Below are 24,801 nucleotides of genomic sequence, written 5' to 3' on the forward strand. Positions count from 1 at the left end.
TTGGTCACTCTTTTTTTCTAATAATTGCTTCCTCCATCAATGTCCTCTTTAGTCTTTTAACATGTGCCATGATACTGTACTAGGCTTCTTACTGCGAGCTGAAAACTACAGTGGGTAGTGTGTGACGTCCTGATAACCATTCTGCACTTCTTGTGGGAAATTGTACAAAGGTATATATATATATATATATATATATATATATATATATATATATATATATATATATATAGTGTAAGAATAAGTATTTGGGGTGTGGAGTAGGACTGAAATGAGGTGTCATAATTCCAATTGCAAATCATAGTACTATGAGACTTATTTTGAAGCACTTATTTTAAGGTAGAATATCTGTCGTGTTTTGTCATCATCTGCCTCATATGTGATAGTCAGTGGTGTCAAAAGTACACACATTTGTTACTTAAGTAGAAGTATAGATACTGCAGTTTAAAAACACTCTGGTAAAAGTTGAAGTATCAACTTGACCTCTTTACTCAAGTAAAAGTGAAAAAGTATGTGCTCCAAAACCTACTTAAAGTATAAAAGTATAAAGTAACCTTTAAAAAAAAAAAAAAAAAAAAAAAGTAGATGCCACTATATGAATTGAAAGCTTAATTTAAAATCTGATTCGTTCTACATGTGGCCCAAGACCCAAAACCCCAAATTACCCCCCAACACCACCTGCACGAAAATGTTTCAATTCTAGAAGCTCTGAAATGCAAACTGGGACTATTCCAGACAATAAACTGCAGTGAGTGCAGCATCCATTTAGTGAAGGAAAAAAAAAAAAAACCCACAACTTTAGCACAAATTAAGCGAAAGAAAGAAAGAATAAACGAAGCAATAGGTCGAAGCATTCAATCTGCGAACCACTGCTTCGATTGGTTCACGGTTCAAAGCAAAGCCGTGCTGCAGAAAAGTTGATTACAGGCGCACATGACGTGAAATATATATATATATATATATATATATAAACAAACTGAAGCCAAGAGTAACGAGGCTGTTTGTTTTAAAAATGTAAGGAATAGAAAGTACAGATACTTGTGTGAAAATGTAATGAGTAGAAGTCAGAAGTAGGCAGAAAAATAAGTAAAGGAGTAAAGTACAGATACCTAAAAAGTGTACTTAAGTACAGTAACGAAGTATTTGTACTTCGTTACTTGACACCTCTGGTGATAGTTTGTTCTTTCTCCACAATATTTGCTGAGGCTGATGAGTTCATTCAAAGTCACAATTAATCTATAATATCAGACCACTGAATATTAATGATTTTGTCAACGATTGTTGAATCATTTAGTCTTTCCAGGTCTGATGGAAATCTGTACAACAAAATGCTCTTTTTTTTTTCTTCATGCAGACTGGTGCAGCCATGTGCTTAGCATGAAACCACCATCCACAGTCCAACACATAAAATCAAAGATGTGAGAATATTGAAGAATAGGAACAATATTCTGCTTGTCAGACCAACCAGAGAAAACCTCTCTTGCCCTCCAAGATGGTGTACATGTGATGCAATAATGCCACCTGCATAGTGTCTATAAGTGTGTCAGTATACACAGTCTGCTATAAAATACTTGTAGGATATGTCACATAAATACATGGAGAATATATCTCAGGTTTATCCTCTATAGTCACTATTTGCATGCTGAGACATTTAAACGACTAACAACATGCTTATGATGTTTCATCACGTTCCGTCACACGCTGTGCTGGCATCAACACGTTTCAAAAGGCTTCCATTATTTCTTCTGTGGTATTATGGAGCCATCGTGCACACAAAGATTCTAAAACTAACACAAATACTATCACTAATAAAAATCTTTGCAATAGTTCTGAGATAGGTCTTTCAAACCTTCTGCATGTTGGCTAGTTCTGGTTCATTCAAAGCAATGTGAAAATCATGTGATTGCAGAAAAACCAGCACTGACATAAACAGAATTAACTGTGAGGGGAGGAGACCCCGCTGTCCACTAGATGTCACCGTTCACCATAGTGCTTCAAACATTTCTGAAATAATTTCACTTAGTGCTTCGAACAAGCCAAAACAGTGAATAGTTTTCTGAAGCAACTCTTTCATTTAGTGTATGAGTATTCCAAAAAATAATGAGTTTTTGCGACAAGTGGTTAATTTGTTTTCACAACTGTTTTAAAACAGTGGACTGTTTTTGTGATGTATTGTTTCTCTTTCATTTGAAACTTTCAAAAAGTGAAGCATTTGGTTCATTTAGCTTCAATCACTTCAAAACACTAAATCATTATCTGAAGCAATTGTTTCAGTTAGTTTGAAGCAATATTTCTCAAGCATTCTCATCATTGCACCTTTAAATTTCAACTTTTCCTGAATTGCTGACTGTTTTTTAATTATTAATTTTGTGAAGCAAATGGTTGAGTGACAAATATTTTAAAGCAAGGAAACTGAAATTATTTTCAAAATATGAATCATCATTCTGTAGCAATTTTTCTCATTTACTGTTTTGAGCATTTTGAAAATGAACATTTTGTTGAGCAATTGGTTCATTTAGCTTCAATCATTTCAAAGCAGCAAAACATTAACCAAAGCAATCGCTTTCCTTTTTTGTTTTTAGTGTTTGGAGACAATGAATGATTTCCTGAAACAACTGTTTCATTTTATTGATTTGAGTATTTCAAAACATTTCCTAAGGCTGTTTTATTTAGTGCTTGGTGTGTCTAGAAGCTCAGTTCTTTCACGAAGTAATAATTTTACTTACCATGTTTGACATGGAAGTCATTTTGTGAGGCAAATGGTTCATGTAGTTTGAACTGTTTCAAAATATCTTGTCTGAAGCAAATATTTCTTTTAGCACACCAAGCGTTTTGACACAATGAAACATTCTCCAAAGCAAGTGTTTCATTTAGTTTTTCAAAAGGGTGACTCATTTGAAGAAACATGAAGTAATTAAGTAGTTTACAAACAAACCAAAAAAAAAAACAAAACATTGTTACTGCAGTCAGTGATAAGAATGTTTCAGGGGAAGTTGAACACGAAGTTCACCCCGATATGCTACGCACTGGTCCAAACAGCAGCACGGGGGTGAACTTTGACCAGTTTTAACAGACAGTGAGCATCTAACAATTTCACACTCCAGCTGAGTCCTATGTGCACCTTTAAAGAGGAATCTTGTTTAATTTAGGGGGCGTTCATACCTCTACTCCCTCACGCAATACCTTATAATCAATGTGTTTCTCCTAAAGTGCATGTTGAACTTGAGAATTCTTTAAGTTACCAGCTCACACAAAAGGCCAAGTGTGTTCACAAACTGGTTTTCCTGTTTTATCTTTTACCCCTTCACAAAAAGTGATGTCTAATGTGTATTTTCTTTCATTCTGTCTGCTCCTGCTGCCTAAACCGGTTGTATAAATCTCTGTGAGCCATGACGGGCCTTTAAGCTGGTTTCACAATGAGGCAGAGCCACTGCCGATTCTGATCTTTGAGCTTGTTTATGTGCGAGCAGTGTGAAAATGTTGCGTTACAAAGGTGGTGATGACCAACAATCTGTTTCAAAATATGACTTCCTGTGAGAATCATCACACCCACATTATTGCACCAGATGGGGACCAATGAAAACTGTTCATCTGGAAATTGTGATGAAACGGTCACCTGAAACAGAGGAAACTTTCCTATGTGTAAATTCACAGAAATATCAAAGTGTCTTTGTAGAGATGAAGGGCTTTTGGAACAATGCTAAATCAAACTGCCACAAAACCAGCCCAGTGTGCCTCAGAGCGAAAAGCCAGTGGAAACCAAAAAGGCAAAGATTCGAAGCATGAGCTTTGGTGTCTCAATGTAGCTGTTTCCTGTTTACATGAAGCCAATCAGTATTGAGGAACACTAGGTGGCAGCAAAACACTGCCGATCTGCATGTGCACTGATCATTTTGTATCAACCATGAAGACTTTTTGAGAAAAGGTCTTTCCAGATAGACAGTGAAAGTATAATTGCATGAGTACATCAACCCCAGTACATACCCTTAGAAATTTTACCCCCCCACACTACGGTGCATCCAAAAAGTATTCACAGCCCTTCACTTTTTCCACGTTACAGCCTTATTCCAAAATGAAAGGAATTCATTTTTTCCCACTCAAAATTCTACTCAACACCCCATAATGACATGAAAAAAGGATTTCTGAAATGTTTGAAAATTCATTAATAATTAAAGACTAAGAAATCACATGCACATAAGAAGTATTCACACTTTGCTCAATACTTTGTTGATGCACCTTTGGCAGTAATTACAGACTCACGTCTTCTTGAATATGATGCCACAAGTTTATTTTTGGGCAAAACTGCTCAAAAATAGACACACCTTTGCAACACCTCTCAAGCTCCATCAAGGTTGGATGGGGAGCATCGGTGCACAGCCATTTTCAGATCTCTCCAGAGACGTTCAATCAGATTCAGGTCTGGACTCTGGCTGGGCCACTCAAGGACATTCAGAGTTGTCCTGAAGCCACTCCTTTAATATCTTGGCTGTGTGCTTAGGGTCATTGTCCTGCTGAAAGATGAACCGTCCCCCAGTCTGAGGTCAACAGTGCTCTGGAGCAGGTTTTCATCCAGGATGTCTCTGTACTTTGCTGCATTCATCTTTCCCACATCCCTGACTAGTCTCCCAGTTCCTGCTGCTGAGAAACATCCAAACAGCATGATGCTGCCACCACCATGCTTCACTGTACGGATGGTGCCTAGTTTCCTCCAAACATGACACGTGGCATTCACACCAAAGAGTACAATCTTTGTCTCATCAGACCAGATAATGTTTTCTTATGGTCAGAGTCTTTCAGGTGCCTTTTTGGCAAACTCCAGGCAATTCCTTTGACTTCATGCTTGGTTTGTACTCTGACATGCACTGTCAACTGTGGAACCTTATATGATGACAGGTGTCTACATATCTCAAGGACGATCAGTGGAAACAGGATGCACCTGAACTCAATTTTGAGCTTCATGGCAAAGGCTGTGTATAGTTATGTACGTGTTTTTTTTTTTTTTTTTTAATTTGAAGGCATTTTCAAAAACCTCAGAAAAGCCTTTTGCACATTGCCATAATGGGGTGTTGTGTGTAGAATTTTGAAGGGAAAAATGAATTTCATCCATTTTGGAATAAGGCTGCAACATAAAATGCAGAAAAAGTGAAGCGCTGTGATCACTTTCTGGATGCACTGTATATGAATTGTATTTTCTCACCTAAAAGCCAGTAAGTGAAATAAAACCCACATTGCACCATCAGTCTGCTCATGGTCACGCACTTTTTGAAATGAGTCTGTGCAGTTTTCACTTCTTGTCTAAGGTGTTGCTATAAAAAATGGATTTAAAAGAAATTACACAAGAAAATAAAGTTATGAGAAAACCAGCTTGTGTCCCACTTTAATTACTGCTCTTCGCAAATATGAATCACAACATTGAAATGTATTTTCAAACCATTTACTTGCATGGACTGGGTGTTGGGTCATGGAGTCTGGTGACTTGTGTTGCCATTGTCATCAAGGAAAAGTTGAGCACTAAGAGTTGCTAAATGATGATGTGATCTTTGTTGAATCAACAACTGCAGCACTTGAAGGTTGAGGGGGGAGGCAGGGTCAGATTATCTCTCTTTCAAACCCGCCGATGACGTTCATACAAGCTGGTCTGTGTGTTTTTATTTGCAGAGGAGTTAGTTTTCACCCTCATCATGGGATTTATATGGAACGAGTGACACACTAAAAAAAAAAAAAAAAAACCTGTAAAACAATTGGAAAGTATTTGTTGGCATAGAAAGAGAAGCAGATTGTATATAAAGCCTAACTAATAAAATAAATGTGCAAATTAAGTAAGAGTGCCATTGCTTTTGCTGTTCTGAGACGAGCCCAACTGTCATTCAAATGATTTTGGGCATCCAGACAATGAAAATAAAAGTTTAAATTTAAAGGAACATCAGCGCAACATATCTTGGGAGTTTTACTTCATATTACATGTATTTGCCATTCAGGGCATTTTTTTCTTTTAACATTCTCTAGCATTTTAAAAACGTATGTTTTTAATGGATTTTCTTTTTGTTTGTCTGAACATTTCCTAACTGCCTCCCAGAGCGCCAGAACAAAAAGCAAATGGGAACAAAAAAGTTGGACAAAGCTAAACTAAGATTGTGATGATTCAGCTCCATCAAGCCCATAGTGCTTCATTCCTTGTGACGACGACTCACACGAAACCCCAGAATCATTAACTGAGGTTTACACCTTTATAAGTTGATTCCACTCCTCCATCCATTGCAAAGGAGTCCGTATGGGTTATTTGGTCACGTGACTTTTAGTCAGGATTCTGACATTTTGCCGATTGGCTGAGACACGCTGCTCTCTAATTGGCTGCAGCCATTGTTTACAACGTTTCAAACCTCCAAATGTTTTCGGTTGCCGTGCAAATTCCAGACACACAAAGCATTCCATTTTGGTTTTACAGGGGTGAGATAAACTCCCACCCACAATATTTGCGACATTTTGCAACTAGTTTGTCTCACTTTTCAAGTCTTTCAGTTTGTTTTTCACATTTTCAGCGGTTATGCCACTGCCAATTACAGAGCATGGCGTGATAGCCAATAGCAGCTGACGTATCAGAAGGACCAATCACAGCCATGTTTTTAAAAACACGCTACCAGTCTCTTTGTATAAGAGACTGTGGTACCAGTGCTAACACCTTTAAATCTCTGCTCGGGCTTGAAAAATGTCATTCAAAGGAAGTAAACCACATCCTCTGCTCATAAATACATAAATAAAAAATGAAATACCATCACGACTTACTGAAAAACAGCTCATGAAACCAGTTCCTGAATCAGCACCTTTTTTTAAATTCACAACTGGATTCATCTCAGAATTTCTGTGATTAGCCTTAAAGAAGCTGGTCGCTGACTGACACTTCTGATTTTAATCAAAGACTTTTTACTCTTATCTCATTGATACTGTTTATTTTATAAGTAACAGTGTGTTTACCGCCCAGAGAATGTTTAAAACTTGATTCTGTGGAAAATACAGAGACATGAGAGTTGCACATTTTAGAACTTTTCATTTCTCTCCATGGTGGTGTGTACAATCACCTTTACAGTACAATTTCACTCCTGCTCCTCACGTCTCTCTCTCGCTCTCTCCATCACTCAACCCAGACCCCCCCCCCAAACCCCAAATAAATATACCCTTTTGCTATCAGTGAATGGCCGTGCACAGCAAGGCCCACGTGTTTCCATAGACGCCATATTCAGTGCAAAACAGAAAGAGAGAGAGAGCGCACACAAGAGCGAGCAAATGTATGGAAGAAAAAAGAAGACTGTGTCAGTGAGGGGAGGAAAAAGTCTGGAGAAAGAACTGTTTTCACGTTTAAGAAACTAGAAAATAAAGACTGATATCACAAACATTAAACTAAAATGAAAATAAGACAAGTCAAATTAATCTCACACACACACACACAAAAAAATACTGAAAAACAGATTCCCTTTATCCGCATTTGGGCCTACAAAGTTCTGGTTGGTCCTTTTTGTTTAAAACCCTGTAGTACAGTTGATTCTGGTCTTCGGTTTCTACAGTAATCAAACTCTTCAGCTCCATCATATAGACACCAAAACAAAGTCAACGATAACGTGGCGAAAAAGTAACATGAATCTTCTCAGCTTGTTTTTCATTGCCTCACATTATTATAATAATAATTATTATTATTATAGATACTACTTTGAAACATTCAAAAGTACTAGAATCACTATGTTCATTATTGCTATGACCAGTACTCCTCCTGGTGTATCTCTTCTTGGTCCGTACTTCAACAGCAAATTACAGCACAGAATATCCACTCACACAACTTCTTCAGAGCAAGACGGGACTTCAGGTCCAAGTCAGCGCTAATAAATACTGTAACAAACACAAATATGGCCGACACGGCCCGGGTGCCGGGACGAGCGTCAAAAACGATAACACCCTCACAAGACTGTGAGGAGACAGAGTGCGACTTCATTTTCAGATGTTTGCCCCTCTAAAAACAAAACTGAGGAAAGTGTTGAAATGTGTCATCTCCTTAGACAGAGAAGGACGGGGAGGATGATGAGGGATTACTGAGAGTGACCTGCTCCTGTCAGCACTCTCATGGAGGTCGGTACGTCCCGTCCAAACAGCCGGTGGCTTTCGGCACACCGCCTGGTTCAGCAGGCATCCGCGACAGGCAACAACATCCAACTGTTCTCAGGACAGAGAGTAAGACCTCGTGGCTGTCCGCCATCGCTGACTCTGACCAAAAGTCTGTGATAGTCATGAAATGGGGGAGTGTGACAATAAATAACTCAAGTCGCTCTGAAACGTTGACTGGCCATTCTGAAATGCTTCTCGGCTCCTCCCTGACGGGGAGGAGAGTTACTTTTAAGCAGCAGTGGAGGGGAGTGGAAGGTGCAAATGGGCTTACCTGAGGCCCGGTACAGAAGGACACACAGCTGTAGTCACATTATTGCTGTGGACCTGGCACCTTCATAACAGAACATCACTAAATGTTTCCAGAGGTTGTTGCTGGTTGAGGCTGAGGGCTGATATTTGAAATGAGTAAGGCCAGGAGACTTGAGTAAAGTGGTTTCTGTTCTGCTTTTTCATTTGAAAATGGTGGACGTTGCAGACTGTGTGACTGAGAAAACACCCCCAGCTTCTTAACATGGAGGGGCTCAGGCCTCAGACAGGGACTCTGTGAGAGTGTCAGTGTCCTGCGGAACTTCTGGGACCGCAATGCCCTGGTGGAGCTTTTCTAAAGACTGCTTCATCTGGGGAAATGGAGCAAGAAAGAGAGTGTGAGAGAAGGACAAAAAATAAATATACATTCTTTCAGCACAGTCCGAGTATTTTCCAGAGTACAAATACATGTTTTTTTTTTTTCTGTATGCAGAAAAAAGCAGTTTTTAACACAGCATTCCCTGGGGGCAAGTTTAACAACAAACAGAAACTCAATGTAGCACATGTGCAGACCACAGCATGTGCTGTTAATTAACATAAAGGCATGTATTCCAAAAATATACAAAATGGACAAATAAACGCATGAAGGACCACATAGTGAATGCTATTTGATGCGGTCAGGACAACAGAAAACATGAGATTGACACGGATTTTTGTAGGACATCCACAGCTTGTTAATGTTAACAACAGTTAACACATCAATCATGAGACCAGAACTATGCCAAACGTGGGTTGTGCACTGATTACTTAGAAAGCCCTATATTAAAGGTTATTAACAATAATAACAACAACAGCAACAATACAACAACAACAAGCAAATTGCCCACAATGGCAAGGGACACAACTACAAGTTGATGTTTGGCTGCCAGCCCATCTTATTTTTGCCAAACGTTAACTTCAAATTCATAAACAGCTGAGACCTTACTGCATATTTGAGCAGCTTTAGTCACTATCTAGCACGTGATGTGAGCATTTCAGGACTTCTGTCACATTTCATACTCAAAAATCAAAATTCAATTAAAAAAAGTCAGGCAGAGCTTTGACCTCACAGTATAAACGTATGGACATTTGGATTTTGAGAGGTTTACGGTCTGTACAGAAAGTTTTGCCATATGGACAAACGTTAGGACAGCAATTTCTTTTGACAAGCACAACTTACAGTTGTGAATAATAACAAATACATGATTTTTCCGTCACATATTGCAGGACCTCTCAAATTTGTAAAAAAAACAAAACAAAAAAAAACAAACAATAACAACAAAAACAAATCACCTGATACTTGTACTCCAGAAAACATGATATCAGCAATTATTGTGAAGCCCCAGTTGACCGGCTGGATGTTTCCCTGAAGTGAGATTGTGAAGCAGCACTGCTGCACTTTACATTTTAGTAATACACTTTGTGAGGTGCTGCTGCATTCAGATGTCATCACCTTGGTTAACAAGCATTTCTCCTACAACTTTACAGTTTGCTGGTTTCTGTCGCTGCATCCAGTAAGTAACACTGGTGGAGTTTCACAGTTAGAGTCACAGTATCATTATGTAATAGCCCTATTCTTCTCACTGAAGTCCACTCATACAAGAAGAAAAATGCGAGTGCACACTCGTGCACCGAGGATTTGTCTTCAGAACCTGTGTGACTGAAATCTGCAGCGACTGTTGTTCATTTAGATTTGACATCATACATTTTCCATGTTCATGCATGTACCAGAAATGTGTGCAATTCTAATTCTTCAGGTCATCTTTCTGTGCCCACATCTCGTTCACACCTTCTTGCCCACATTTTGTCATTTTTCTGGGTGAGTCTAGTTGAAATGATTTACTGAAGACTCTCATACCTGATCCAGCAGCGTGACTGAGGACTGCAGAATCTGCTGCCACTTATTGAGCTGAGCCTGGTGGAATTGTCTCTGGAGCTGTAAGACCTGAGCCCACTCTCCAGCAGTTTGTGGCAGAGGACTAATGAGCGGCAGACACCAGAGGAGGGAAGAGTGGAGAAACATGAGCAAACTTCACTGTGACCAGAGAGATTTGAAGAATGCCATCTGCATTAATTTCATCCAATCAAAGGTTTAAACTAAAGGGCACCACTAAAGGCCGGATAACATTTGTTGCCTTTGCAATTACGTCAAACCCTGAGGAATATTTCAGAACTCTGATCCCAAGAGACTAAACTCTACAAGACAATAACAGATATAAGAAAGACAACAGCCAATTAACCCAGCCGTCCTGCTGGGAGAGGAACGAGATAATTATAGAAAGTCCATATTTGTATGGAGAGGACCGTGGCGTGTTTACCTGTCGGCCACAGAGTAAGAGTGCCACGACTCCAGGGTGTGCGCAGCTCTTTCCAGAGCGTACAGCTTGTAGAACAGCAGCATGTTGAGAGCCACCAGCACCACCAGACTGACACAAACCACAGAGAGAATTAAAAAAAAAAAAAGTAGCAACCGCCATATAAATAACCAGTAATGACAACGCCTCAAAGGACAAAGTCAATCACCACAGTGCAGTGAAACTTCAGTTTAACAGTGTGCATTTTTGTCACCAGATAACCATTTCTGTGATTCAGTTTGTGAATGATCGAATATTATTTTGTTCCTGAAAATAACTGATAATAAAACGTGTGTCATGATCCACATTTGCTCTCTTAATAGAATCAAAAACAACCATAAATCTGTTTTTTTTTCTCTCTCTCTCTGCCAGCTTGGTCATGTCTTTTAAAAAGCTGAAACACTCAGCCAGCTTTTTACAAAGGTCACATTTACGAGTCATTTATTCAACCAAAGACTTCGACCTGTGTTCTTCTGCAAAGATGTCAGCATCACCAGTGACTTAAGGTGACACCTGGGTGTCTTTGGCACTTGGCCTCTCTGGATGATGCTTGAGTGCCGTTGGTGTGACTGTGCCAAAGGAGCGGTTACTTGGGGAAATTCAGATAATAAGTATCACTTGCATTGTGAGAGAACAACAGAAAGTGAGTGAAGAAAAGAGCTGAGCCAAAAGGGGAGGACTTTAATTTGTGCCCCTGTCCTCACCTATAGTCATGAGCTTTGGGTAATGATGAAAGAACAAGATCACATACGTAAGCAGAGGAAATGAGGTTCCTCCATAGGGTATAAAGGCTTACACTCATGGACAGGCAAAAAGTTAGACTATCTAGGAGGGATTCAGAGCAAAGCCGCTGCTCTTTCACATTGAAGGTAGCCAGCTGAGGTGGTTCGGGCATGTGGTGAGGATGCCCCATGGTCTTCTCCCTAAGGAGGTCTTCCAGGCAGGTCCAACTGGTAGGAGACCCTGGGAAAGACCAAGGACATGCTGCAGGGATTACATCTCCCACCTGGCTTGGGAATGCACAGGGATTCCCCCGGAGGACTAAAGCCCTGGTCCCACCGAATAATGAAGGATTAATAATGAGCCATGCAACATTTTTTTTTTGGTGTGAGAATCTTGGGAGAATAGTGGTTCTGAGGCTCTTAGAGGCAGAATAAAAAAAGAGGCTCATCTCTCAGTGTGGCGCTAATTTCAAAAAGTTTAAAATTTAGCAACAACAGCGTGGGGCAGTTTGTGTACAAGGTAGTACGAGGACAAACAAGAATTTTTAGAGGCATGTTTATGGTGAGGACGAGGCTGTTAAAAGTCCATTATCCGAGCACCTGGCGGCTACAAGGACAAGACGGGCTATTTTGGACAGGCTATTTTGGCTCCGCCCTCTCGCGCACATCGTGACAATCCCATCTGATTTGTGCACCTAATGCTGTATATAAAATAATTATTGTGTAATGGATTTATCATTTTCTGCCACAGTTTGGTAGTTGAAAACACCTCTAATCTCTTTTGGAATCACAGAGGACTGTTTCATCTGGACACCCCCCCCCCCCCCCCCCTCATGCGCTGAGGTGGAGAACATATATGGAACAGCCTAAAAAGGTACTTATTGTAATAGCTTGGTAAAACAGTTGCATGTTCATTCCTTCTTTATAAGCAGCTGTAAAAGTATGTTTATGACCGATTTAACATTTGTTATATTGGATCAGATGAGCTCCTCCCTCCTGTGTGCACAATGACTTGCACTCAAGATGAGCTTTTACGCAGAATGAGAGCACTCAAAAGAGTGATTTTGCAGATGGACGAAAACAAAGTTAAAAGTTGGATCACGGTGTCAAAATGACTGCAATGCCGCGGAAGAAATAAAGCCAGCGAGAAGAAGCGCAAAGGCAACTGTCCAGGAACCTGTGGTTCCATTCTAGCTGGTGTGGTGCATTTAATGACTCTGAAGCACAGGTGAACAGCAGCCTGGCGCACACCGGTCAGACTGTGTGACAACATCTTGAATAGACACTGTGAACTGAAAACCCACACTTTAAAAGGGAACACATGCCTAAACATGCACCAACGTCACGTTATATGGTGCTACATGGATCATATGTGGCTTGACGTGGATCATAGGCAGCGACAGGAGCCATTCAAGGGTGGATGGGGCTCAAATGACAGGTCGGTTGTGGCTGATTAGAGACTGATACCTGGTACATGTGAGGTACAGAGAGGCACATAGTAGCGGATACGTGATAGCTTAAAACGTGGATCATTCTTCAAATAATTGCTGACACACCCGTGCGTGGCTCATTATTCATGGCTTATTATTTGGTGGGACCGAGGCTTTAGAGTCCCTGGCTGAGAATAGGGAATTGAGGGATGACTTGCTTAGTCTGTTACCACTGTGTCCTGGACCCTGACAAGTTGCACAATAATGAATAAATATCAGGAAGCGTCAGCTATGACACTTTGGCCATGTGGCTGATTTCTCTGGGCATAATTCAGTGTGCAGGTGCCTCAGTACTGAGGACCCCAGCAGCTGAAAAAGGCCAAGGAGAGACCTATGCTTCACATGGCTGGTCACTTTTGAGAGGTGGGGAATGGACCAGCTGTCTGTCGTGGTGGTTGTCATCCAGGACCCAAGGTGATGCGTGACACCAGCGCATGGCCCCAGAGTTCATTTGCTCAACAAAAACTGTAAGAGCAGTTCAGACTGCATAATCCAGTGTAGTTCAGGTATCTGAATGTGCTGCAATGTGCATAACTATTTCATAAAACAGCAGCAATAACAGCACAAAAAGCAAGTTATGCAAATAAACACACAAACCTAATGTTTCTGGTCAGTTAAGAATATGCCAATCACTTTTTCAGAGATCATTAGGAGTTTGAGTTGTTTATAAAAAATAAATAAATAAATAAATCAGGCAAGCCATCACTCAGTGATGTTATAAAATGCTGGACTGCAACAAATGTTGAGTCTACTACAGGGAGGATATTTCCTAAAAGAAAATCCCCATTTACAATTATTATTACAGGAAATAGTGATATTAAAGCCTCTCATACAGTACCTGATACAGATCCTATGTGTAACAAGCATTGCAGTAAGAAAGGGAGAGAAACAGTAAGAAAGGCATTGGGAAGCTGTTAGTGTGCAGTTCCATACCAAACACAGAAAAGAGGAACATTCAGATGGAAGTTAAACTGAAAAAACAGAAAACAAATAACAAAAAAGGTGGACAGATTATGTCAAATGCCATATGACTGCTACACAATGTAGGAAAAGAATCCAGTAAAGATGACCACATGCACACAAGGACATATGATGCATTCAGTGGACCGATTTCCAATCAATAGTAAGAAGTAGACCTATAGAGGCCCTGAGGAGCACCCGTTCTATTCTTGAGCACCAGACTGCATAGTGTGAAACGGATAAGCATTTACAACTCCTCTGGATAAGATGACATCATTTACAGGTTACTTCCTACGTCAAGGCCTGTACCCTGTACAACTAGGTGGACTGAGACTATGCAAATGAAGTGTCTTGTCCAAGGACGCAAACAGAGAGTGTGACCGGGGCCCAGTCAACTATCAGTCAACTGAGTTTATTTGACTAAACTTGACTGCTTCATGAAACCAGGCCCAGGTATCAATCAATAATCAGTAGTTATACACATAAAAAAAGAATATTCTGTCCTTTTCTGAGTATTTGTGATTTAAGATGAAAGATGAATGAGCTTTAAAAATCAAGGAATGGGCTATAAAGCATAAAAGATAAAGTACACCAGGGGTCACCAAGCCTGCACCCGGAGAGCACCTGTTCTGCGTGTTTTCCCAACTGTCACGTTCCATACACTAAGTAACTAGGTCAGGTGTGCTCAGCCAATCAAGATCTAGGATACACCTCCAAACACATGGAAAACACACAGGACAGGTGATCTCCAGGTGTAGGGATGGTGTCCCCTGGTGTACAGTACCTTCAGTGACAACAGCCAAAAGCAAAGTGTGGAAACAGAGAGGATTCACAGCTAGCAAACACACATGCACACTCTGACTTACATGAAGCTGACAATAAGGAGGATGGTGGATACACTGCTGCGTCCGGCATGTGAGCGCTCTCCCCGCTTCATATACTGAGCAGCTAAAAGCAAACACAAGACATAAGTGTCATTTCCTCACAGTCATCTAAACTACAAGCTGAGTCTGTGGAGTCCTGGCCCCGCTGGCGCCACGTTTTGTTGTAGCTTTATCACCATGGATGAGGTCACAAAATTTCCAAAAAGTAAGATTTCCTGGCATAAATATATTCAAAAACAAGCAAAAACTTCTCAGTCTATAATTTTACACGTCAAGAAACTCCTCCTAAACAGAGTTCAGGATAAATTCCTGGCAGATGTTCTGTGATGTAGCACCAAATAAAACCACTTGAGCTGAGTCTAGGACTGCACAGAAGAAGCACTGCAGAATTCAGCTGAAAGATCTTCACTTTCGTTTCCTGAAATTATACCGTGACAAAGTGGAACTGAACTCAGTGGCATTGGCTAACTTACTGGCTTCTCTTCTGTCTCTCTCTTCTCCGACTCCCCTCTCCCCTCTTTCTCCTGCACCCATGCCCCCTGCTTCCCTCTCTCTCTCCCTCTCACCCTGCCGTCGAGAGCAGGTGCGTTTGCGTCGGCGCAGGGATGGTGGTGTCTTAGCAGCATCCAGGCCCCCCGCTTCTCCTGTGGTTACCACAGAAACCTCAGACTGAAGCAACGTTTCCAGTTTGGACACTTCACTCTCTGTATTTGGGGGTGGACAGAGGGAGGAATGAGAATGTAAACAGAAAAGCCAGGAAGGTAAAGCAGAGGACAAACAAAACTGTCCCGTGCAAAGAAAAGCTGAATATCAAACCTCTACTATATTCCTGATTACTATCTACAGTGTATAAATAACAGAGAGGATCTCAAATCGTGAATGTTGGTACAAAACACTGTCACAATATTAACGCTGTGTACTAGACATTTAATCAGCTATTGCAAAATTAAAGGTTGGAGACACCTGGCAGAAAATAATCCTCACTCACAGTCATAGTGAAACAGAACCTATAGCATCTTAAGTCCTGTGACTTTGATGTATGGAAAAATGAAACTACACAGAGTGGCCGCTTCATAAGGTGGACCACTCTACATTAGCACTGGATTTGACGCCTTGTGCCTTAAGAACGACTTTAATTCTTCATGGCATATATTCATCATCATCAATTCATCAATTTTATTTATATAGCGCCAAATCACAACAAACAGCTGCCCCAAGGCGCTTTATATTGTAAGGCAAGGCCATACAATAATTACGTAAAAACCCCAACGGTCAAAACGACCCCCTGTGAGCAAGCACTTGGCGACAGTGGGAAGGAAAAACTCCCTTTTAACAGGAAGAAACCTCCAGCAGAACCAGGCTCAGGGAGGGGCAGTCTTCTGCTGGGACTGGTTGGGGCTGAGGGAGAGAACCAAGAAAAAGACATGCTGTGGAGGGGAGCAGAGATCAATCACTAATGATTAAATGCAGAGTGGTGCATACAGAGCAAAAAGAGAAAGAAACAGTGCATCATGGGAACCCCCCAGCAGTCTAAGTCTATAGCAGCATAACTAAGGGATGGTTCAGGGTCACCTGATCCAGCCCTAACTATAAGCTTTAGCAAAAAGGAAAGTTTTAAGCCTAATCTTAAAAGTAGAGCGGGTGTCTGTCTCCCTGATCCGAATTGGGAGCTGGTTCCACAGGAGAGGAGCCTGAAAGCTGAAGGCTCTGCCTCCCATTCTACTCTTACAAACCCTAGGAACTACAAGTAAGCCTGCAGTCTGAGAGCGAAGCGCTCTATTGGGGTGATATGGTACTATGAGGTCCCTAAGATAAGATGGGACCTGATTATTCAAAACCTTATAAGTAAGAAGAAGAATTTTAAATTCTATTCTAGAATTAACAGGAAGCCAATGAAGAGAGGCCAATATGGGTGAGATATGCTCTCTCCTTCTAGTCCCTGTTAGTACTCTAGCTGCAGCATTTTGAATTAACTGAAGGCTTTTCAGGGAACTTTTAGGACAACCTGATAATAATGAATTACAATAGTCCAGCCTAGAGGAAATAAATGCATGAATTAGTTTTTCAGCATCACTCTGAGACAAGACCTTTCTAATTTTAGAGATATTGCGTAAATGCAAAAAAGCAGTCCTACATATTTGTTTAATATGCGTATTGAATGACATATCCTGATCAAAAATGACTCCAAGATTTCTCACAGTATTACTAGAGGTCAGGGTAATGCCATCCAGAGTAAGGATCTGGTTAGACACCATGTTTCTAAGATTTGTAGGGCCAAGTATAATAACTTCAGTTTTATCTGAGTTTAAAAGCAGGAAATTAGAGGTCATCCATGTCTTTATGTCTGTAAGACAATCCTGCAGTTTAGCTAATTGGTGTGTGTCCTCTGGCTTCATGGATAGATAAAGCTGGGTATCATCTGCGTAACAATGAAAATTTAAGAAATGCCGTCTAATAATACTGCCTAAGGGAAGCATGTATAAAGTGAATAAAATTGGTCCTAGCACAGAACCTTGTGGAACTCCATAATTAACCTTAGTCTGTGAAGAAGATTCCCCATTTACATGAACAAATTGTAATCTATTAGATAAATATGATTCAAACCACCGCAGCACAGTGCCTTTAATACCTATGGCATGCTCTAATCTCTGTAATAAAATTTTATGGTCAACAGTATCAAAAGCAGCACTGAGGTCTAACAGAACAAGCACAGAGATGAGTCCACTGTCTGAGGCCATAAGAAGATCATTTGTAACCTTCACTAATGCTGTTTCTGTACTATGATGAATTCTAAAACCTGACTGAAACTCTTCAAATAGACCATTCCTCTGCAGATGATCAGTTAGCTGTTTTACAACTACCCTTTCAAGACTTTTTGAGAGAAAAGGAAGGTTGGAGATTGGCCTATAATTAGCTAAGATAGCTGGGTCAAGTGATGGCTTTTTAAGTAATGGTTTAATTACTGCCACCTTAAAAGCCTGTGGTACATAGCCAACTAATAAAGATAGATTGATTATATTTAAGATCAAAGCATTAAATAACGGTAGGGCTTCCTTGAGCAGCCTGGTAGGAATGGGGTCTAATAGGCATGTTGATGGTTTGGATGAAGTAACTAATGAAAATAACTCAGAACAATCTGAGAGAAAGAGTCTAACCAAATACTGGCATCACTGAAAGCAGCCAAAGATAACGATACATCTTTGGGATGGTTATGAGTAATTTTTTCTCTAATAGTTAAATTTTATTAGCAAAGAAAGTCATGAAGTCATTACTAGTTAAAGTTAAAGGAATACTCAGCTCAATAGAGCTCTGACTCTTTGTCAGCCTGGCTACAGTGCTGAAAAGAAACCTGGGGTTGTTCTTATTTTCTTCAATTAGTGATGAGTAGTAAGATGTCCTAGCTTTACGGAGGGCTTTTTTATAGAGCAACAGACTCTTTTTCCAGGCTAAGTGAAGATCTTCTAAATTAGTGAGACGCCATTTCCTTTCTAACTTACGGGTTATCTGCTTTAAGCTGCGAGTTTGTGAGTTATACCACGGAGTCAGGCACTTCTGATTTAAAGCTCTCTTTTTCAGAGGAGCTACAGCATCCAAAGTTGTCTTCAATGAGGATGTAAAACTATTGACGAGATACTCTATCTCACTTACAGAGTTTAGTAGCTACTCTGCACTGTGTTGGTATATGTCATTAGAGAACATAAAGAAGGAATCATATCCTTAAACCTAGTTACAGCGCTTTCTGAAAGACTTCTAGTGTAATCAATCAATCAATCAATTTTTTTTTTATATAGCGCCAAATCACAACAAACAGTTGCCCCAAGGCGCTTTAAATGAAACTTATTCCCCACTGCTGGGTAGTCCATCAGAGTAAATGTAAATGTTATTAAGAAATGATCAGACAGAAGGGAGTTTTCAGGGAATACTGTTAAGTCTTCAATTTCCATACCATAAGTCAGAACAAGATCTAAGATATGATTAAAGTGGTGGGTGGACTCATTTACATTTTGAGCAAAGCCAATTGAGTCTAATAATAGATTAAATGCAGTGTTGAGGCTGTCATTCTCAGCATCTGTGTGGATGTTAAAATCGCCCACTATAATTATCTTATCTGAGCTAAGCAGCTAAGTCAGACAAAAGGTCTGAAAATTCACAGAGAAACTCACAGTAACGACCAGGAGGATGATAGATAACAACAAATAAAACTGGTTTTTGGGACTTCCAATTTGGATGGACAAGACTAAGAGTCAAGCTTTCAAATGAGCTCTGTCCCAGCTCTGTCTGGGTTTTTGATTAATTAATAAGCTGGAATGGAAGATTGCTGCTAACCCTCCGCCTTGGCCCGTGCTACGAGCATTCTGGCAGTTAGTGTGACTCGGGGGTGTTGACTCATTTAAACTAACATATTCATCCTGCTGTAACCAGCTTTCTGTAAGGCAGAATAAATCAATATGTTGATCAATTATTATATCATTTACTAACAGGGACTTAGAAGAGAGAGACCTAATGTTTAATAGACCACATTTAACTGTTTTAGTCTGTGGTGCAGTTGAAGGTGCTATATTATTTTTTTCTTTGAGTTTTTATGCTTAAATAGATTTTTGCTGGTTATTGGTGGTCTGGGAGCAGGCACCGTCTCTACGGGGATGGGGTAATGAGGGGATGGCAGGGGGAGAGAAGCTGCAGAGAGGTGTGTAAGACTACAACTCTGCTTCCTGGTCCCAACCCTGGATAGTCACGGTTTGGAGGATTTAAGAAAATTGGCCAGATTTCTAGAATGAGAGCTGCTCCATCCAAAGTGGGATGGATGCCGTCTCTCCTAACAAGACCAGGTTTTCCCCAGAAGCTTTGCCAATTATCTATGAAGCCCACCTCATTTTTTGGACACCACTCAGACAGCCAGCAATTCAAGGAGAACATGCGGCTAAACATGTCACTCCCGCTCCGATTGGGGAGGGGCCCAGAGAAAACTACAGAGTCCGACATTGTTTTTGCAAAGTTACACACCGATTCAATGTTAATTTTAGTGACCTCCGATTGGCGTAACCGGGTGTCATTACTGCCGACGTGAATTACAATCTTACCAAATTTACGCTTAGCCTTAGCCAGCAGTTTCAAATTTCATTCAATGTCGCCTGCTCTGGCCCCCGGAAGACAACTGACTATGGTTGCTGGTGTCGCTAACTTCACATTTCTCAAAACAGAGTCACCAATAACCAGAGTTTGATCCTCGGCGGGTGTGTCGCCGAGTGGGGAAAAACGGTTAGAAATGTGAACGGGTTGGCGGTGTACACGGGGCTTCTGTTTAGAGCTACGCTTCCTCCTCACAGTCACCCAGTCGGCCTGCTTTCCCGGCTGCTCGGGATCTGCCAGAGGGAAACTAACGGCGGCTAAGCCGAGTCTCCAATTCGCCCAGCCTGGCCTCCAAAGCTACGAATAAGCTACACTTATTACAAGTACCATTACTGCTAAAGGAGGCCGAGGAATAACTAAACATTTCACACCCAGAGCAGAAAAGTGCGGGTGTCAGGAGAAGTCGCCATGCTAAACCGGCTAAGAGCTAGTAGCTGTGCTAAGCTAGCGGATTCCTAAAAACACACAAAGTGAATAATGTGTAAATAATTTAGAGGTGATTCAGCAGAGGGAGTGCTTTAGTTAAGGCATGTGAAGATTACACTGTGAAACAAATCGTTATCTAGTTAACTAGATCAATCTAACTGCGCAGATTAAACAGCTAACAGATAAAGCAAAACACCGCTGTGCTCCGGAACAGAAAGTGATACAATACCGCAATATATTCAACATGCTGAAAACATTCCTCGCATACAACAGTGTCCGTATTGACATGACACCATCATGCAGCTGTCACACCATTACACCGCCATCACCGGACTAAACCGTTCATACAGGAGAAGCTATCATGTTTTCATGTTGGTTATGCCAAATTATAAGCCCACTTTCTTAATGTTGCAACATAAAAAAACACTCCTCGGACCAGGTAACAATTTTTTTCCAGACTTTAATGATAAAATGATGGCGAGTCCATGCTTACTGTTCTGAGCCGATAAGATTAACACCTGGTGTGGCGTTCTGCTGCTGTGGTTCATCTACTTCGAGGCTCAATGGGTTGTGCATTCAGAGAGGTCTCTTCTGCAGACAGTTATACCGTATAGAGTGTTTATTTGAGGTATTGGTGTATGTCTATCAACTTGAATTAGTCACCGAGCCATTCTCCTCTGACCCCTTCCATCAACAATCTATTTTTGCACAGAACTGCTCCTGACTTAATGCTTTTTCTTCTTCTTTGGACCATTCTTTGCAGATCTTAAGAGATAATTGTGCATCACAGTTTCAGCAGCTCAACAGTTTCTGGTTTGAACAACACCAGGTCCTCTTGACCACACCCACATGCCTAAATGTCTGATTGATTGATCAAATATTTGCAACAATGAGAAGCTGAAGAGGGGAACCTAATGAAGTGGCCACTGGGTGTATGACTTTGCATGCTGCATTTGCCGAAGTCTCACTTTTGCTCATTTCTTTAGAAAAAGAAATAAGTCTGAATAAGTTTTTAATCAGTGCACCCATGACCCATGTTTAGATGCACTGAATGTTCATGTAACTCACCCATGTGTCTATAATATTCCTCAATGCCGCTCCAGGTGTTCTTTTCAATGAGGGCTTTGACCAGACTCCATGGCTGCTTCCTGTAGCAGATGTCTGAGGAAACTCTGCAGGAAACACAAACAAACCTGGGTTGTTATTACACAGAAAAAGAAACACTGTTATTTCATTTTTTTAACGCAAGAAAACAGCCATTTGGGGAGGGCAGGGGGTGTATTTTCAAACTAGGTTGTTCAAATGTTTCCTCAACTTGTTAAATAATTTTCAGTTAATGACTATATCCCTATCCTATCAGTTTCAACAGCATTTCACAAGAAGTGTCGCTGTGATAATATAGACCCATTTAAGAGAATAAATACATTAACTACCGCGATGTTTGGTTTCTATCAATTACAGAAGTTATAACATTTTTAAAGTAATCAATCTTTGTAATATTTTGCAGCACTACTCATTTACTGCTGTATTTTTACATTTAAATCATAATTTATTAGATCTAATGAATTTTAGGGCTCAATGCAAAAGTTGGTCTCTGAAACTAAGTAGTATCCATAATTCAAAGATAATTTTCCATAAAAGAATTGTAAAAAGGGGTCGTGAGTAACGGTACAAGTGAAACAGATAGAGAACATAGCATGTTGGACCATGGGCCATTCTTGACTGAAGCTGACAAACATCCACAAAAAACTTATGAAAAGGAGAGTTTATCCCAACTGGACTCTTACTGGTCTCCATAGTCTAAGTTAACAACTAGTTAAACAGGGAGAACATACTGAGGTCAGCCCTCCCTAAACACACAACATGCTCTGAGGCCACATGGCACTAAAATTTGCTGAGATGATGGCCATCATGGAAAAAGTCTTTTAATGACTCAAACCTCTTCTTGTCAAATGCTGATCAGCAGTGATAAAGAAGCTCCTTGTTTCTGATACAGAGAAGCGGACATAGACAGTGCCCATAAAAAGTATTCACCTTTAAACTCTTCACATTTTTCAAAATTTGAATGATGTCTGTGATTCAAACTCTTTTTACTTCTTACAGAAGTGTTTTTCTTTACCTATTGTTTATGCACCAATAACACCAGATCAAATTCTTTGTACGTTTAAACTTGGCAATAAATTCAATTCTATTTCTGAAACATGTTGCCAGCCATGGCCCACAAACAAAAGGAATAAGGTGTGATTGTTTTAGGACAGATTTAAGCAAGGGAGTCTGGGAAAAGCAACATAAAAAGGCACAGCTGGGATTAAGTGAAATACCAGTGAGAGGTTTTAGTCTCATGGTAGATGACTAAATTACGGTTTGCATCATCTGTTTGGCTGCAGAATGTCTGAATAAGGATCACATGCAATGAATGTGATGTGACGGCTCCTCCACCACGCATTGCAATTCATAGATCACATATTCCTTTATCCTGATGTCAAACAAATGAAATAAAAAATAAAAACAACTAAGCTGAAGTCATGAGCAGCTCCTACTTAGTCTGTTTTTTTCCACTGGTTGTGAGAAGTGATATGATGCTATGAAAAAAAACAATTGATTAATTCATTACAGACGGAAAAAAGAACCCACGTTAGCTCTGTTGGTAGAACAGATAATCTTTGATTAAATCCAGTGAACGTGGTTAAATTCCATCCCCAAAACTTGACCTCAGATGAAGATGATAATGTTGAATAATTGGTACGAGCTCACCACAGCATGTGAAAGCATCAACAGTAAACATTTACAGATCACGCTACACTTTTTTTACTGCAACAAAAATCCCAAAATTGTGTGACCTAGATATAAACACTTCATTGTGACAAATTAATTACCCCAACAGAGATTCATTTATCAACAACAGCACACAGACACGATATGTATCTTATACATTTATTGTTCTCCTTTGTAGTTTTTGGACAATATTTGCCAGTAAAGTGTATGCAAATTGCCTATATTGGGCACAAACGTGAAAAGGCTGGAATGATGCTAAAACTGAGGCATACCAGCACTGCAGATTTTTTTTTTTTTTTTAAGATGTTCATGTGGTTTCTTTTGCAACTTCTTGTATGAGTCGTTGATGTGTTGATGTGTTCTTGGTGGAATTTTGATATCAAAATCAAAATTCCACCAAGAACACATTGACGACTCACTACTGCGAGAGTGACTGAAGTAACGGATTCACTACTGTTGTAATTTTGCTTCATTTGAAACTATAGCCTCAGCGCAGCCGGGCTCCACTTACAACTTATATTAGTGCATTGTTACTCTCAGTTCATGAAATCAACAGGAATTAAACACACGTGCGAGTCATACCATGAGACAGCACACCCACCTGAGGCGGCTCTTGTGCTTGTTGATGGATGTGAGGCAGTATCTGTGGATAGTATAGAAGTAGTCCTGGTAGGGGATACCTGAAGTGATGACATCTGAGTCCACCACGTAGCACTCACTCTTCGAGCTGCTCTTGTGCAAAGTCTGCAAGCAGAAACAAATACGGTGTTAGGAAAATCTAGAGAACGTTCAAATGCACATCATTATCTGTGAATGCAAACTGACATACACATTCAGGTTCCAAAATGTTCAGACACGGACAAAGTTGTTGATTTTGCAGTCAACCACACCATATTAAAGCAAATGATGATCATTTGTTCAAAGGAAAGACTTTCAACTTTCAGAACATTTACATCCTAAATGTAACTGGACAAACTAATGTACCCATAAATGGCCACTTTTTTCTGAACACTTGATTCCATATCATTTGTAGTCAATGACTAGCCAAAGCCTGGAACCCACAGACATATGCAGGCACTGTGTGGAGTGAAACACAGAAGGATTTTCATATCAGAACACAGATCTAAGATAGGCTCGACTGTACCATGTGCCTGCTGGCAAACTAGCTCAAATTTCATGTGCTGTTTTTAAGAAAAGCCTTCTCTCTCCCACTCCACCATAAAGCCATATAACTGGTGATTCAACACAATCCACAGTTTTTTCAGTCACTTCCACAGAAGCCTGTAACACACTGCAGTGTCCTCTCTCACTAGTCCCCTTCTTAAAAGAGTACACAGTTGTTGAGCATTACAGACTCAAGACAGATTTACCATACTGTTTCTATTTCTTCATGTTGGGTGCAAATGAAGACTAAGTGACTTGGAAGTGGTTATGTATCTATCAAATATTACTTAATATTAAAGAAAACTGGCTTTAAATGTATTCAAAATAATCCTTATTTAGTTTGTCCAATTACTTATGGGCTCTGAAAAAGGAGGGATTGCATAAATAAAAATGGTGCCCTGAACTCTGAAATGTTAATGCCAAATTTTAGTAAACTGCTTAGGTTAAAGCTGAAAGTCTACAT

The 24,801-nt window shown here is 40.2% G+C and overlaps 1 protein-coding gene and 1 long non-coding RNA gene across 6 annotated transcripts in view; one reads left to right on the top strand and one right to left on the bottom strand.

Annotated features, from left to right (window-relative positions):
* Nucleotides 1–2,896: 2,896 nt before the first annotated feature.
* Nucleotides 2,897–23,188, top strand: LOC117513924. The gene is made up of 3 exons (XR_004561750.1): nt 2,897–3,939; nt 17,557–17,562; nt 23,178–23,188. It is a non-coding gene; the product is annotated as an uncharacterized LOC117513924 (long non-coding RNA).
* The window catches only part of gramd1a (GRAM domain containing 1A), a 78,448-nt gene continuing 62,034 nt past the window's right edge, over nt 8,388–24,801 (bottom strand). For 4 of the 5 annotated variants that reach the window (XM_034174166.1, XM_034174170.1, XM_034174167.1 and 1 more), the window contains 8 exons: nt 23,776–23,918; nt 21,468–21,571; nt 15,317–15,547; nt 14,826–14,907; nt 13,838–13,849; nt 10,752–10,859; nt 10,292–10,412; nt 8,388–8,765 (listed from right to left, as the gene is read on the bottom strand). In XM_034174166.1, the coding sequence (XP_034030057.1) occupies nt 8,670–8,765; nt 10,292–10,412; nt 10,752–10,859; nt 13,838–13,849; nt 14,826–14,907; nt 15,317–15,547; nt 21,468–21,571; nt 23,776–23,918 (897 nt within the window). In that variant the 3' untranslated portion in view covers nt 8,388–8,669. The remainder of the gene's footprint in view (nt 8,766–10,291; nt 10,413–10,751; nt 10,860–13,837; nt 13,850–14,825; nt 14,908–15,316; nt 15,548–21,467; nt 21,572–23,775; nt 23,919–24,801) is intronic. The other variant, XM_034174169.1, reaches the window with a different exon arrangement.

The sequence above is a fragment of the Thalassophryne amazonica genome, chromosome 7 (assembly GCF_902500255.1).
Source record: "Thalassophryne amazonica chromosome 7, fThaAma1.1, whole genome shotgun sequence".
NCBI classification, from domain to species: Eukaryota; Metazoa; Chordata; class Actinopteri; order Batrachoidiformes; family Batrachoididae; genus Thalassophryne; species Thalassophryne amazonica.